General features: G+C 43.0%; 1 protein-coding gene across 1 annotated transcript in view; it reads right to left on the bottom strand.

The window, feature by feature from the left end:
• LOC132579512 (connector enhancer of kinase suppressor of ras 2-like) overlaps window positions 1-17409 on the bottom strand; it is a 575915-nt gene that overhangs the window by 380543 nt on the left and 177963 nt on the right. Inside the window, exon 2 of the mRNA XM_060249934.1 lies at window positions 5909-6072. Coding sequence (XP_060105917.1) covers window positions 5909-6072 — 164 coding nt within the window. The remainder of the gene's footprint in view (window positions 1-5908; window positions 6073-17409) is intronic.

The following is a 17409-nucleotide window of genomic DNA, read 5'->3' as shown; positions in this document are numbered from 1 at the left end:
GCTGAATTACAAGTTGTTATGAAACTTGGAACAAACACCTCCCTGGGACTGAACAGAGATATTGGTTTCCTATTTCATTACATATGCTAAACCCATTCTCACCAAGTAGAATTATACATCCGCTACATTCTGAAGTATTTCTCTTTTCGAATAGTGTATCAGAATGTCTTTTTTGTATTGACAAACTGGAATAAGGGATATTGGTTGTTTATCTCATTACATATGCTAAACACATCTTTCCACTGTCTTCTAATGTCTTCTTTTTTGTATTAGCAAACTGGAATTATGTTTATAATGCTATGCTACATGTTAAAAAGTAAATTAGGTGGACAGAAACACCCCTTAGAAAAAGATGTTCTCAATTTAACCTATGCTTGAGGAGAAATAGAGCAGTGAACAGACACTACATTTATTGCCTTGTGATGGGTGGATTCTCACCATCATTCTCCAACTCTGACATGTTTATTGCCTGATACTATCCAGACCAAACTTATTCTTCAATTTGTTAATTTCACTATTTCACTATTTCATTGGATTTTAACTTTGTACTATTTTGCATGCTTAACCATTGTCCACCAGCTATATGTAGCACCGCTCACTGTACCCCATCTCATCATATGACAAAGTGTGCATGCACATAAAAGCTTACATTCTGAATCCAGTTTAGTTGGTCTTAAACTTTGTTCTATTGCTTCAGATCAACAAGGCTACCCACTTGGATATACCTTGAATAAAACCTTCAATAAAAGAGGTGCCATGGGGCACAAACTTTGTTCTGCCAGAGAGGATTAGCCATGAAGTACTATCAGTCCTCCCCAAAAGCAGCAGCTCCTGGAAAGCTGCTTCTTGTCAGCCACTTTGAAGGGCTAGAATTAGGGCCTTTTTTTGAGCAGGAACGCAGTTCTGGCTGCCTTGGCATTCGGGGGTGTGGCCTAATATGCAAATGAGTCCCTACTGGGCTTTTTCTACAAAAACGATGGTGCAAAACAATGGTGACATCAGGAGGTGTTGTCTAATATACAAATGAGTTCCTGTTGGGCTTTTTCTACAAAAAAGCCCTGACTAGAACACTTTTCTTTCTTGCTGGCCAAATTCACACCTCTTATTTACCAGGTATAATAGTCCTGATTTCCAGTTGTCTTTTCCAAGTAAATCATGTTCCGATTTTGGCTCTTGGAGAGATTTTGGGAATGTCTTTTTAAAAAAAGAAAACGAAAAAAAAAGAAAACACTGCACACAAAAGTACTCCTTTCCATAAGTACTCTTATGTATTCTCCTTCCCTTCCATAAATGCCTATCCATAGTAAACTTTGCTGAATGTGTTTGCCATGCAACTATTAAACAAGACATCACAAATTCCATCTGAAAGATTAACAGCGCAGTCCTAAACACAGTTACACCCTACACTGACTTTAATGCAATTAGAAGGATGCAACTCTATTTAGGATTGCACTGTAGCAGCGCTATTGGAAACACAGCTACATGCTTCTACTGAAGTCAAAGGGTCTAGAAAGCTGTAACACATCGGTTAAGAGTGCACTGTAAAAGTGTTAAATATTCTCTTTTTCAAAAGAAAATGGTTTGATAAATTCATTAGCACATCTGGCTTCAAAACTCTGGAAGAAAAGCTGTTGCAGACTAAATGAATGCAGAGGGTGCATTGTTTTTCCCCCATGTAACTGAAATTATTATACTCTACCTTTCCATCAAAATAAATGTGCTCAAAGCGGCTTACAAACAGCACAATTGTGAGACAACAGAACAAGCACAACCCAAAATACATGCTTAACCTTTTAATTCAAAAAGAAAGTCTGCCCAAAAGGACCACCAACATATAGATGTAACAAAATGCAACCTTAACTGGACATATCCACCCGAAAGCCTCTGAAAAAAACAATCACTTTGCAGCGCCCTCTAAGCACCAACAAAAAAATGTGCCCACCTCACCTCCACTGGAAAACTGCTCCAGAGGGACAGAGAGACAACAAAGGAGGGCTGGATTTGGGAAGAGGACATTCTGTCCTTGTGAGTGATCAACAAAATTTAGGGGAGTGGGGAAGCTGCTAGAAAAGTCGAAGGCAGCAAGAAAAGAGGAAGATCCAATATATGGACTGACTTAGACAAGGAAGCAATGACCCTCGGTTTGCAAGGCCTGAACAAAGCTGGCAACAATAGGATGTTTTGGAGGTCATTAATTCATAGAGTGTAAACTGGAAGCAACTTGATGGCACTTAACTCACACAGTGAAGCTGACACATGGGTTCATACAAGAGGATAGTGTGTAATATTCCCCCAAAGTAGACTCAAGAAAGGGGCAAATGCATTCAAGGATGCCCCTTATAAGTTGTCATAGTCTCTGCTTTCCACATTTGGTTCCACAGTCTGTTCTTGGGGGAAAGGACGGTGGAAGAGTTATACATTTTTTTTACAATCATCTTCCAGTCTAATTATCACTGCCATCTGGACTTCTGTATCCTCAAGACTTGGACTTCCACGCATGAGCATAAATGTGAACAATGTGCAGATTATAAAGTCAATGGGGTGAGCCCAAATGGAATGGAAGATGAGAGATGGCACAGAATCAGATTTCAGTATGAACACTGCTGCTGTCCATTAGAGCAGTGATCAGAAACTTGTGTGGGGGCCTATAAAAGCCGAGAGAGGGACTACCACAATATGCTGATCATGGAGCTGCCCTTGAAAACCATTCAGAAACATCAACTTGGAGAGAACACAGCAAGGAGATAGATTATTCGTGTTAGTTGGAGAGACTGGTTCCAAACTGCTTTTTGGGGGGGGTGGGAATGAATTGGAGGAGTTTAAAACCGTCTGGATGTGTTCATTAAGAAGAGCTGTTGAAACAAAAATTTCAGGAACTCTAGCAAAAATACAGATGGCATATTTGGATTTACCATTTTTATTTTTCTCGGGTTTTTAAAACTGCTTTTCCATTCAAAGGCTGCTCTAGCAACATATAAGAGGTGCACTTCTTTGGAGGTGAACTGACGAACAGGAACTCATACAGTGTGCTCAGCTTAGGTTGCCAACTTTTGATTGTGAAATTCCTGGACATTTGGGGATGGAGCCAGAGGCGAGCAGGGTTTGGGGAGGAGAGGGACCTCAAAGGGTACAATGCAACAGAGTCCACCTTCCAAAGCAGCCGTTTTCTCCAGGGGAATGGATCTCTTTTACCTGGAGACTAGTTGTAATTCAAGGAGATCTCCAGCCACCACCTGGAGACCGGCAACTCTAGCAGCTGTCCTGAATTTTCAATCTTCAATGCAGTCATCTACCTTCTCTGCAGTAAATCCTCATTTCCCAGTGGCTGTGCCATTACCATGCCATGCTTCTTGTGTTCTGTCTTTTGCAGTTTAAAGCGTTGATCACAAGATTATGTTAGGAACTATGACAACCTAGCACCATCCTCTCACTCAGATGTAGGATTTTCTGACTGTTTTTTCTCTTCCTTTCTGGCTGAGCAGCCCCTTTATCTGTTTTCTTTTCTGATGATCTGTGTTCCACCCTGTTACTTAATTGTATTTTGCAGCTGGCTCAGTGAAGGAACTTGAGGGAAAAAAGATCACTTCTTTAAACTTCAGTCTTTGAACTATCTCCCTTATAAATTGGGCAGGGAACCACTTCTCTAACTAGAAGATCAATCCCTTTTTCTGGTCTGGGAGGGGGGGTCTTCACCAATCATCCTATTCCTCCTTGCCAACCTTTCCAGTCCTTAGACAGTGTTAAACTTTTCTCAGTCAGTTTTAAACTCTTCAGTCAGGGCCAAATTATTCCAGTTCTCAGTCATCAGTCAGTTCCCAAGTCTTTCTTCTTAACTGACAATAACCAATTAAATCTCTTTGAGCAGCCTGTCACTCAAGGCTCTCTGGTTCTGAGAGGCATGAACCCTTCACAGTCCTTACATGTTTACACAGCACTTATGAGCTTTTACAGCACAGTTTGTCACAAGGACAAATTATGTGTTATGATTTTCAACTTGTCAGCTGCGACTTTCCTCCCAAGTACACGGTTTCCAGGTTCTGATCTGCCATCTGATCTGCCATTTTCCCAACCTGAAATGGCCCTATTTGCCCCACAGGGGAGGGGGGGCTGCACATGAGGCTCATCAGTATGTATACATACAATTCCAAGGAGACAAACAGCACCTCCTGGGGCAGTTTCATATAAGGAAGATGTCATGTTGAAAAGAGTGAAGCTGAACTGGAGCATGGAAAATGAGTTTCCAGTAGGCAGCTAGCAGCTGATGTGCAACTGACTGATTCAAAGTCAGGGAACCCAGACACAAACTAATAAGTAGTTTGGCCCTTAAGAACTTGGAGGAATGGGTTACTGTGAATGAGTCTGTCTCATGGGTTTGGCCTGAAGCTGTTCTACGGATGGGGGGACAAAAGGAATGTTTCTTAACAAGTGTAGATGTCTCACTTCTGGGCTTCACTAGAAACTGGGTCTGTTCAAGTACCCATTAGGGTTTGGAGGAGATAGCCCTCTCTCCATGTGATGTGTAAAGAAACAGCAGTTCAGATTCAGACGCAGAGAGGGAAGCAGAAAGATTCTGTGAGGAGCTAGCTGAAGCACTGGAGGGGCGCAGAATCTCTCTCTGTCTCTGAAAAGGATGTTTATATTTAGCACGACAACATGATGAATGCACTTTTCTGAGGAGTGGGTGTGGGGGAGGGGTTAAGTGCAGTCAAGTCACTTCCGACTTAGGACAACCTTATGAATTAATGATCTCCAAAACATCCTCTCCTTAGCAGCCTTGCTCAGGTCTTGCAAACTGAAGCTCATGGCTTCCTTAACTGAGTCAATCCATCTCATGCTGGATCTTCTTTTCTTGCTGCCTTCAACTTTTCCTAGCATTATTCCCCCCCCCCCCCCCGCCAGTGAATCTTATCTTCTCATGGTGTGTTTAAAGTGTGATAGCCTTGGTTTGGTCATTTTAACTTCTTGGGAGAGTTCAGGCTTGATTTGATCTAGAACCCACTTATTTGACATTTTGGTGGTCCACAATATCTGTAAAACTCTCCTCCAACACCATGTTTCAAATTAATCAAATTTCTTCCTGTCAGATTTTTTCATTGTCCATCGCTGATTAGAGGGGGCTCCTGATTTTAGGCACATGTGAATGCTAAGGTTGCCAGCTCCATGTTGAGGAATACCTGGAGATTTTGGGAGGGTGGAGTTTGGGGAGTGGACAGACTTCAAGACCATTGAGTCCACCTTCCAGAGTAGCCATTTCCTCCAGGTGAACTGGAATCCACAGACTGTAAGAATGAAGTTGAAGTCGCTTTTAATTTTGCTGCTGAAGTCTTGGAATCTTTGAGAAAACTGAGGGGGCAAAATGATGTCTTAAGGCCGGCCAGTATAATAAAAATATACAATTTGATTGGAATCTATGTTCTGCAGTGGAACTGAAAGAATATGGGAGGACCAGGTTGGTAAACCATTGGAGCACCTTTAGTCTATGGAATCGGCACTTTATCTTGATGAACTGTTTGACCTAGTAGGTTACCGACTCTAAATATGTTATTGTATGGTCCAGTTTCTCCAGAGATGATTCCTTCTGCTCTGTAGGAATGAACTTTTTGCAAGTTTGCACATGAATTTTGTGGACTGGTCTAATGGTATTGTAGGTTGCTATACAGTTGGAATATATGAGAAACGAACCTAAAAGCACCTTAGTATTGGCTGTATGAATTATCTTTATTAATTTATTTAGTAAATAGCTGAAATACATAGAACACATCATTTCGTCGCTGTGATCTCGGTTTGTATATTTATGCTGTATACCACCTGTTGTTTGGCAACCCTAGTAAGAACTCCCTTACCTTGGACTGAGATGATACCACAAAAATCATTGTGGAGGGTGTTCTCAGGTAACCAAATCACTTACCAAAGCACAGAGCAGATCCACCGCTTCCAGAATGAGTTCCTGGTGACCAATGCGAGTGACTCCCAACTCTTCGAGCTCCTGATGAGTGATGTGCAATAGCTGCTCTCCGTTGATCTTTTCCCTCTCAAAGTTCTTTATGTATTGTTGGAGGCAGTCATCAAGGCCTGGTTTAAAACAGCAACAGTGAAGATGCGCGGTTAGAAATTTAAAAACAAACACTTTGCTGGCTCATGGCAGCTTCAGAAGCAAGACCGCTTTCATCTCAATGCAACACAAAGGCTATATTCTTTATGAAGAGAATGCAAGAAGGAACAATAACATTTTATACCTGGTGCAATGCTAGGCATCTTTTATACTGCACACATTTGAAATCAAGCACCATATCCCAATGCTAGAGATGCTGTGAAACCAGTATCTGATTTCCTATGGTGAGATGAGTTATTGAGTGTATTTGTGTGATATGGAGGCTGCGAAATTGCAGTCAATCACCATTGTGCGGTATTTGCAGCCATAAAAACACACATATGAATTCATGAGTACTTACATATAGGCTCAAGCCATTTCTTAGCCCTTTTCCTCGGCATGGTAACTAACCTGTATCTGAGCTGCACCATTCAGAATGTAATGCTGGGTCACATTGTACAGAGGAGCATTCAGTTGCTCCAGTGACAATCTGAATGGGTATGGCTCTGATGAAGAATCAATCATTCTAGGGCCTAGCTACGCAATATGTGCGTGCATGTGTGTAACCTGCCATCGAGTCACAGCCGACTTATGGTGACCCCAGCAAAGGGCTCTCAAGGCAAGTGAGAAGCAGAGGTGAGTTTTCATTCCCTTCTTCTGCCGTCTTCCTTGGAGGTCTCCCATCCATGTACTAACCAGAGTTGACCCTGCTTAGCTTCCAAGATCTGATGGGATCAGGCTGTACCATCCCACCTTCCCTCCACTACACATGATGCTGCCATATTCTGTCAAGCAGATTTCACTGAGAATTTCCAGCTGAAACTTAGATTCTCTGTAGTGAGCAGAAAGAGAGGGCTTAAGCCTTCACCCCAATGTTTTTCCTATCTTGAAATAGGGATTGAATGTTGCCCACTTGGAGAAAAGGGTGTGCTGATGGGTTACTCATGCTTTCCTAGTGGGACAACCAGAGGCTCCCTGGAGTTCTATTATTTTAGAGCAGGGGTGGCCAAACTTGCTTAATGTAAGAGCCACATAGATTAAACGTCAAATGTTTGAGAGCTGCAAGATATTGTATTGCAAGTATTGAAGGAGGAGGAGATGTAGGTTGGTTAGTAGGAAGGAAGGAAGGAAGGAAGGAAGGAAGGAAGGAAGGAAGGAAGGAAGGAAGGAAGGAAGGAAGGAAGGAAGGCAAATAGATGGAGGGGATGGATGTGGGAGGGAGAGGTGGAAAGAAAGCAATTTTAAATGCATTCTCCTAACTGCTGGCTGGAGAAGTGATTTGAAGAAAGAAATACCTTCTCCAAGCTGGCCAACCAGACAGTGGGGGTTTCAAGAGTCACACAATATGTGTGAAAGAGCCACAGTTTGGCCACCCTTGTTTTAGAGGTTTTGACACCCTTCCCTCAATGTTTAAACATTCCTTTTCCTGCAAACCTAGAGCTTCACCTAGTCTTGCAGAAAAATATTCTTTATATATACATGGCCCCATTGTGCAATTTTTGATCCACAATCTGAGGCTATTGCTCAGAATTAGATATAATCATGTGTTCTGGACATTATGAAAGATTCTCAGGCCTCCAGAGTCTCATCTATGTCACTTTCTAACAGAGTGCATGCCTAATACTGGAGGGCATTCAGCCCTGTTTAGCATTTAAAGGGCTGGACTAATATAAGGGAGACCCAGGTTCATATCCCATAATAAAAATCTAACGGTCTAAAATTTTAAGTATCACATTATTGTTCGCATTACTCAGCCCATCTACAAAGGTAAACACAGAGATGCATAGACTGGCCCCTGCCTCCAAGGAGTTTACATCCTAAAACCAACAATGGGGAAATAGTAGAGCAAAGAAAAGCAAAGGAGATGAAGAGACCAAAGTGGGCACTGGCAGGTACAAATACTTGAAACTCGGTTCAAGTTGAATATTTTGATTTCGCTTTCCCCTTGTGAGAAACTTGCATTTGTTTACATCATTTTCTTTTCTTATAGGCATAGGTGGTGCACCAGAAAGGTGGCTAAAAAAATGGGACACGTCATTCTTTTGAAGGAGGAGGTGCCATTTCCATGCCTACTGATATAGTTACTAGCAATGAGAAACTGTAGTAAACTTTGTATTTAGGGAAAGGCAAGATGAGGATGAAGAGAAGACTGATGGAAAATATTAATGAACTCTTCATATGCCTAAAGAGCTGTCTCATGGGAGAGGGAAGAGATTTGTTCTCTGCTGCTCCGAAAGGAGACTACCTGGATGCGGATGACCAGTAGTGTGTGAACAGCTAATGAAACAAAAAGCAGCAGCAGAACAAAAGATGTGCTGGAAAAACCGAGCTTGAAGGCACATTAAAACTGATAAACATCATGCTTTGTGTGGATTGTGGCAATGAGAGCTGAACACATGCTGTTTTCTTGCTGTTGTGATTGGATCAGCTAGGGTTACCAGCTGATGGCTGGCACCCTATGGAAGATGAAGGCAGGGACACGGGGGGTACTGTCAATGTGCAATGTGATACCACTTTTGGGGAAAACTGAAAGGGACATCATGGTGCTCCAGAAATCACCAGAAACTCTAGGGTAAAACCATAGAGTATCCCGTGATTCCTAGAGCATTGTGACAACAAGTCACGCATGGTAATGGCAACTGCCATCCAAAGGAATTGTGGCAAGAAGGATGGAATGTCAACAGGAGTTCTTCTGCCACAGCAGGTGACCTGGCAATCATATCCCTGAATTTGGCAGAGTTGCAGAGGCTGCGATCAGATGGGCTGTTTGGTCTGATGTCATCTCTGATGTCATCCCCTATCAGATTTAATATGTGTGTGTGACATTAACATCCATCCTCTGTTCCAATCCCGTCATCAACCTCCCAATCTTACCCCAAACTTCCTTGACCCCTGAGAAAGTCCGGTATTTACTGCTCAAAATGTCCCACGCATTTCTGGCTATCTAATCACCTTGATGAGCGCTCAAGACGTCTGGAGGTCTGTGGCTTCTGCTCTGAGGCTGTCATTTCCCCACCTAAGTTAGAGATATGTGCATAACTGCATATTCACCCATGGTGAATAAGTGGTTCTGTGTATGCACAAATTCGAACTTTTTAAAAAGAGGATTGAGTGTCTGGTCACCCCCTCTTTGGAACAAATAGTTCCAGAGAGATCAGAGGCACAGCCAGACCATGACAAGCCTGCTGTCTGATCACAGCCAGACAGATTTTAAAAAGGCAATTGGACAAGTTCATGGAACACAGGTCCATTACTGGTTAATAGTTTTAGTGGCTAAATGGAAGTGGCCCCTACCTGATTTCCCTTTGCTGGAGGGTAACAGCATGGTGGATAGATGCATCAGTGGCTAGTAGCTATGGTGTCTAAAAGGAATCTCCATATTCAGCAGCATTAAACGCTGCACACCAGAGCCAGTTGTTAACATCAGGGGAGGGCCACCACCTTTATGCCCTGTTTTTGACCTCCAGAGGGATTGGTTGGACTACTGTGTGAGACAGGATGTAGAACTAGATCAGGGGTGGCCAAACTGTGGCTCAGGAGCCACATGTGGCTCTTTCACACATATTGTGTGGCTCTTGAAGCTCCCGCCACCCCATCAGCAGGCCCAGTGAAGGCATTTATCTCTTTACATCACTTCTCCAAGCCAAGTCAGCCGGTGGCTTGGAGAATGCATTTATTTAAAGTTAAAGTTGCTTTATTTCCACCTCTCTCCCTCTTCCCCCCATCTATTTCCTTTCCTTCCTTCCTTCTTGCTTTCAAACATCTGACATTCATGTTTTGAGGCTCTCAAAAATCTGATATTCATGTTTTGAGGCTCTCAAATATCTGAAATTTATTCTATGTGGCTCTTTCATTAAACAAGTTTGGCCACCCCTAGACTAGAGGGACCCCTGGTCTGATCCAGCAAGGCTATTCTTATGTTCTTATGAATGCTCAGGCCTCTGTGCCTATACTTCACAGGCCTTGCTGAGTCAGCTGTGTGTGAAAGGATGAATCACTGGTCTGATCCAGCAGGGCTGTTCTTGCATTTGCACTGCCTTCTCCTTTGTACCATCAGAATTGGCAGGTACAGGTATGATTTGCTTTTAAGCCAGATTTCTAGATCTCTTTTCTAACCTACTGTCCTTGGAACATATGCTTTCAAAGGGTGGGGGTGGGGGTAGAACAAGAAAGTCGAGAGGGAAAATAGCTTATTTCAATTTATTACTGAAATGGCCTCAGAGAGCATCTTCAAGAAGGGCCATTTAAAGGATAGTAAATGTGCTCCAGAGTCTGCATCCTTGTTTGTGTGTGACATGTTATTTTTCCCCCTCTTGTGCACATTTCTTTTTTCACCACTTTAGATTCTCAGTTTACTTCACAGGGTTCCCTGTGTTGTGGCAAAGCATCTCTGAAAGAACGAGCCCGCTGCGCAAGCCATGCGCTTTCAGGATCAGGCGTCATTTCTATATCCACCGTTTCCTTTTATGATTGCCCCAAAATGGGCTCTGTATTATGTTCCTCGTGTTAGTGGCTTTCATGAGAGAAAATAAATCCAGCACACCATCTCAGTGAAACCATCCCTTCCTATTTTCTTCCATTACCAAAAATTACCATTACCCCCATCTGGTCCAAGGATCCATTTAAAGGGATTAAGGCTGCTTTCACACACAGTAGAATAATGCACTCTCAATGCACTTTAGTGATCATTTGCAACTGGATTTTCCAGTGCGAAAAGGGAAATTCACTTGCCAACAGTCACTAAAATGCATTGGCAGCACATTATTCAATCTGTATGAAAGCAGCTAAATTCAGAAACAAGGACTGAAAGTTCTGGCAGGCTCCATCCCTGGAGTATGGGACTGCCCAAGCCTAGGGAGGCACAAATATAGGGGAGGGGGTGTTACTTCTGCTCTTATGATTTTTAATGGTATGGTCTGGGCCACCATTTTTGTCATAGCCATTTATGCACCATTGATATCAATACGCCAACTCAAAACAGACACTAGCTTTTAACCTTGTTCTTGTGGAGAAAAAGGAGAATTATTATTATTATTATTATTATTATTATTTTAATTTTCTATCCCGCCCTCTCCGCAAGCAGATTCAGGGCAGCTAACAGTCAGTTTAAAACAATCTGAAAATACAATTTAAAACAATAAAGCAACAATTAAATACATAAAATACATATCATGGTGTTGTTAACAGAAGAAGAAGAAGGTTTGTTTCCATGCCCTGCATTTCTGTGCCCTGAGGAGTCTCTCTGAGTGGCTTACAATCTCCTTCCCTTCCTCTCCCGACAACACACATCTTGTGAGGTGGGTGGGGCTGAGAGAGCTCTGAGAGAACTGTGACTGACCTAAGGTCACCCAGCTGGCTTCATGTGGAAGAGCAGGGAATCAAACCCAGTTCTCCAGATTAGAGTTGTTGTCCTTAACCACTATACCATGCTGGCTCCCATGTCGGAGAAATTAACTACCATGTATACCCCCCCCCCCCAACAGTGTGAAAAGTAATACACAAAACTTGAAGTCTACAATCAACCCAGAGTCATCACAGAACTTGGTAAATGCAGGTGTGCTGTGAGTGAGATCATAGGTGGTGTGTGTGTGTGTGTGGAGGGGGTTTGATGGCACTCACTGGTATTGAGTACCAGCACCTTTCAGGGAAAAACTCTCCCAAGTCATAATGGAGGAATTGGTAAAAATCCGCACATCATATATTGAGTATTGGCACCTTTTTGTTTGCAGCAGTTTAAGCATAACGTCCATGGTGAAAGATACACTAAGTTAGCAAATACCACCTGCCATGAGTGCATTCTATTTTTTGGTGGGGGGGGGCAATAAAATCAAAATGGTAGCTGTCATTCTCTCAAGATTAGAAAGTCACACAAGCAACCTGGATTTGACCCCTAGCCAGTTGTCACAGAGGTCTGGCAAAGTTCAGTCCAGAGAAGATGAAAAGGAAGCTTTCGTTTGAGTACTCAAGCGCAGAGATCCCTTAGTGCAACACCCTTAACTCCCCACACCCACACCATCCTGACAGTGAGAACAAACTGCAGAGACATGATACAAATATATTGATTATGCCTGAATTTCAAACATCCACACACGGCTATGCACGCAGGAAAGTAAAAAAACACCGTTTACTTCCCACTGCTGGAGAAGGAGCAAGAAAAACAATGACTTCATTCAAGCATCATGGAAAACCACAGCCAGCAGTCCATGAATGAATCTTGGAAGGAATTTCCAGGTCATAGAATCACTGTGCTGCCCCACCACCCCCCGTGCCACTCCCCACAAGCTCACTACTTCTCCATGCATTTTGCTGTTGTAATGAACTGGCAAACTACGACTTGTGTGAATGAAGACCAATACAGGAAAAAAAAACCAATCAAACATAGTTTGCAATTCTCATTTGCAATTACAAGCACAAAACTGTCAGTTATTGATTTGGATGTTATGACAAACTAGGATGTAGTATAATAAACCAATATAACCCATTAAAGGGGGTGAGGTTCATGCAACCAAACCTGAAGCTCCCCTCCCCACAGCTTATTCAAGCAGCATAAAACCATAGTTTAGCACTACCACTTACTCATTGCCCCCCATGCTTTTACCTTCTGAATCTATATGTAACTCCTAGTCCAATATTACTGAATGCATAACACTATTCAGATATCACATGCAAATGTAGCAGGAACCCAACTGTGTGTATCCCTACCCAGTATGTACGGTTGCCATGGACCATGTATTCTGCACATACATATTGCAAACTGACCACAGCATTTTTCAGGGTTCTTGATTGTAAATACCAAGACATGCAAAATACACATGTCCAGGGCTTTTTTTGAGCAGGAACACAGTTCTGGCTAGTTGGTGTCAGGGGGCGTGGCCTAATATGCAGTTGAGTTCCTACTGGGTTTTTTCTACAAAAAAAGCCCCGTGTGAAACAATGGTGGTATCAGGGGGTCTAGTCTAATAAACAAATGAGTTCCTGCTGGGCTTTTTCTACAACAAAAGCCCTGCACATGTCATCCCTATTCACACAACATGGTAACCTTGTGTATTGAGGAGCATTATGGGTAGCTCATGCTGCCAATGAGCATGGTTGTTGGGCTCATAGTATGGGAAGATGTAATGTCAAAAAAAAAGTCTAATGCTTGATTTGTATCATAGCATTTAAGCCACCAAACTTTTTTTGTTCCATTAACAGATAGGACTGATCATAATAGGTTTCTTGTTTGGAATGACAAACCTCTAATTTCAACCACTGACCCCCCACTGTCTCCACAAGCCACAACACAGCAATTCTTTAACCTTGTTGTAGAACATGAAGGCAAAAGGAAAGAAGAGGGATGTAAACCCACAGCAATGAGATGTAAAACACACAAGTCCTCTTATGTGCTTGCTCTATGCTGGGATTTACCAGACAAGTGTGCCATCCTCTGATAACGACATACCTGTGTAGCCAGTTGATCGAAAAATGCCTCTTTGCCAGGTACATCTATTATGGAAAAGCAAAAAAATCTGCTGCTTTTATGACTCCTGTTGCTCTTTCGTTACTCCCCGGGGTATAGTTTCTGGAAAACATTTTACTTAATGGTTCAAACAGTATGGCAGCTGACAGAAAGGGAATGGAGAAAGTTGCTGTCAGAGAATCTAGCTGTCTTCTAATATGACAATACACAGCATGCAGAAAAGGAAGCATGGCTGAGCTTTTCTCTCTCTGCAAGTCAGTTTGTGACTGCAAACACCACGGCCCATTTTTCTGCAATGAGTCTGATGATTTGCAGTACTATGGCCACAGCTGGTTGAGGAAGATGTCCTGAAATGAGGGGGAAAAGGTGTTTGGAGCACACTGTGCTCCTTTTCTGCCATATACTTAAATGCAAACATGTTTTCCCTTGGCAGAACAGGTGGCTGTTATTCAACTGGGCTTTTCAAAAGGTAAGAAAGGCTTCCTCTACAGCAGCAGGATATAGATTCTTTCAGTAACTTTATGGTATGAGATGGTGCACATTAGGCACCTTCTCCATGCCTTGAAAAGCGATGTTTAATGAATTCAATCAGGCATCAAAACATTATTGGAGTCTACAGCAAACTGACCAGGTTTGAGCCTGCAGGCACATTTGGAATCCTGACATGTCATGGTGAGCACAGTAACAATATGGCCACCACAAAATGGCTGCTGCAGAAGGCAGAGCCAACCACAAAACTATCGCCACAGCTTAACTTCAGTAACACGGTGTAGCTCCTTGTGCTATGGTGACAGCTGCTACCAAAGCTACTTTCAAAAAAATCTGCATGGCCAATCAAACCTTCAGTAGTCAAGTTTTGCTAGGCAAAAGCCCTACCTGGCCCCACTCATTTCCTAAAAATACTTGGCAGGTGACAGAAAAGGCGTCAGAAAGCACCATGGCTCCCACAGGCACTTTGTTGGGGACCCCTGAACTGGACCATAATAAACAGAACAATGGCCCTTGTTCCTGCCAAGTCTATATCTTTCAAGACACCTGTGCAGTTGGCCACCTATGATTAATTATTATTTTTAAAAATTACCAAGAGAAATGTGAGGTCATACCTGTCAAGTGCCTTGCCATGAAAGGGTTACTGTATCTTTTGTACTTTGCCTAAAATACTGAATTGCTGTTACCTTGTGCTGTTCTGCATATATCTTCCTCTTCCCATGCTTCTGCTTGTGCACACCTGAGAGCCAGTTTGGTGTAGTGGTTAAGTGTGCGGACTCTTATCTGGGAGAACCAGGTTTGATTCCCCACTCCTCCACTTGCAGCTGCTGGAATGGCCTTGGGTCAGCCATAGCTCTGGCAGAGGTTGTCCTTGAAAGGGCAGCTGCTGTGAGAGCCCTCTCAGCCCCACCCACCTCACAGGGTGTCTGTTGTGGGGGAGGAAGATAAAGGAGATTGTAAGCTGCTCTGAGTCTCTGATTCAGAGAGAAGGGCGGGGTATAAATCTGCAATTCTTCTTCTTCTTCTTCTTATGGGACAAAATGTTATGTCTAGGGACCCATGACTTAGTAACACATTGTATCAAAATTGCAACTTAGGCGGATGAGAACCGAAACCTAACTTCCAAAGACGTTCTTGGGAAAGTAAAAGGTGTGGGGGGAACACTTATTATTGCCTCTATGCCTTTTGCTACACCTACATTACTGCTGGCTTGAGCCATGTATAGCTTACCTGAAATTCTTAATAAATGGAACCTATTGAACCTACAAGGACTGTTTATTGAGTACTCAGGGGGGAAGCCTGACAATACCACAAGATCACCGTTCTCTCACTCTGTTGTTGTTCTAAGTGGTTTCCACATGCCTTGACTGGTCAGAAAATTTAATACATAACATGGACAGACTACTCTTCTGAATGAGTTGTGCTGGATAGGAGATGTGGCTTGTTCTTATATTACCCTGATATGAAATAGACTAGAGTTCCTTTTATGGAGCACTGTTCTGATGCTTTCCAATCTTTGCAAACAACTACTTTCTGATATTTTACTGTCATGTATAAGGCATCTTTTTTAAAAAAAGTAGAAACAATTCAGAACTCCTTCTGAACTCCAATGCAGCTGTCCTGAATGCCCAGAGTGAAGGGAAAGAGGTAGCCTGTGCCAGGAAACATTGCTAAGTTGTTTCACTCAGATATTTCTCCTAAGACAAGGTATTGGTGATCAAGCCCAGAAGGCAGGTCAGTGACTAATGCAGATAGTAAAGCTCGCAATGCATACCTGCTGTATCATAATGCTGTTCCTTTCTGGTTTGACCTGTGCAATCTTTACAGCTGGGCTGGCATACAGAAAGATTCATGCGTGCATTAGGAATTTCTCATTGTGTGCTTGGGGAAAAGCCTTCTTCCTATGCTTCTGCAAGTTCCTTGTGGTGGCCCAGGGCTTTTTTTGTAGCAGGAACTCCTTTGCATTTTAGGCCGCACACCCCTGATGTAGCCAATCCCCCTGAAGCTTACAGTAGGCCCTGTAAGAAGAGCCCTGTAAGCTCTTGGAAGATTGGCTACATCTGGGGTGTGTGGCCTAAAATGCAAAGGAGTTCCTGCTACAAAAAGAACTCTAGGTGCATCAGACCATGTGAAGGCCAAGGACAGAAGACCCATTGCTGGAACAACTGCCTGCGAAAGATCATGCCTTGCAAAACCAGTTAGTCTCAAAGGTGGGATATTTGTTTTTAACCTTCTTTCTACTGTCCTACTTTCCACTGCTGCACTCAGCACAGGGAGGCCAAGGATAAAATTAAATTAGATTTTAAACTCGTCGGGACAAGCATCTTATCAATTATTTATCCTTCCCTCCTGCTTCAAAGGAGCTCAGGGCAGCAGACATCGTTCTCCTCGCATGTGATCCTCACAACAGCCTCGTGAAGGAGTTTGTGCGGAGGACCTAATTGGATGTGACATTTTCCACATGTTCGGTTATGAAAACGAATGGTGTGCCGCCAAGTCGCAGTGAATCCATCAGTGGGGCTTTCCGGGCAAGAGATGAGGTGGTTTGCCATTGCCTTCATTCGCATAGCCTTCATCCTTGTCTTCCAGGAAGACTCTTGGTAGTTCCTCATCCAAGTACTAACCATGACTGACCTAGCTTAGCTCTCAAGCACTGAAAAGCCCAGGCTAAGCAAGGCTATTGGGGCTGCTATGGTTACTTGCCAATATTGTGCATGTCTGGTCAGACCTTCTTTTTCAGTGCTACTCTTCCAAGAAAGCAGCTTCCTCATGCAATAGGCCCTTCTTTGGCATCTTCTTTACCAGAGGCTGTTGGTAATGACTGGGTGCTTGGACAAAGGACTACCTTTACCTTTAAGGCCAGGCAGACAACAACACTCACACCTAATTCTATCTGCTGAACTTCAGTCTGTTCGTACTAACCTCTTCCTCACTGGACTGCAGACAGCAAGCAGAAACTGGCATGCTGCATGATGCTTTAGCTGTTGATTGGCTAAAGACCCTGCTGGGTCCCTCTAAAGCAGAATGAGGAAGACTCTGCGGAGCTTTCAGCAGACCAGAACTGTCACTGACAGCAGACAAAGCATTCTCAGCCAATGGGCAATGCTGTCCCAGAAGCTGCTTTTGTGGAAGGGTAGCAGAGAAGGAAAATGTCTAACCAGATGCACATGATAATTACAGGTAATTCACAAATGAACATGCAGAAAATGTCACATCTCATGGTTAGGCCATGAGAATGCACAAAGTGACTCAAGATCACTCAATGGTTGAGTGGGAATTTGAACCCAACCCTAGTTTGACAATGTAGCTGATACTCCACATTGACCATCCCTGATATCTTAGGTGTTCATGTTACTGTTTACTGGTAACT

Source organism: Heteronotia binoei, chromosome 11 (assembly GCF_032191835.1).
Source record: "Heteronotia binoei isolate CCM8104 ecotype False Entrance Well chromosome 11, APGP_CSIRO_Hbin_v1, whole genome shotgun sequence".
In the NCBI taxonomy this organism is placed as follows: domain Eukaryota; kingdom Metazoa; phylum Chordata; class Lepidosauria; order Squamata; family Gekkonidae; genus Heteronotia; species Heteronotia binoei.
Note: the sequence above shows the minus strand (reverse complement) of the source record. Positions and strands in the feature narration are given on the sequence as shown.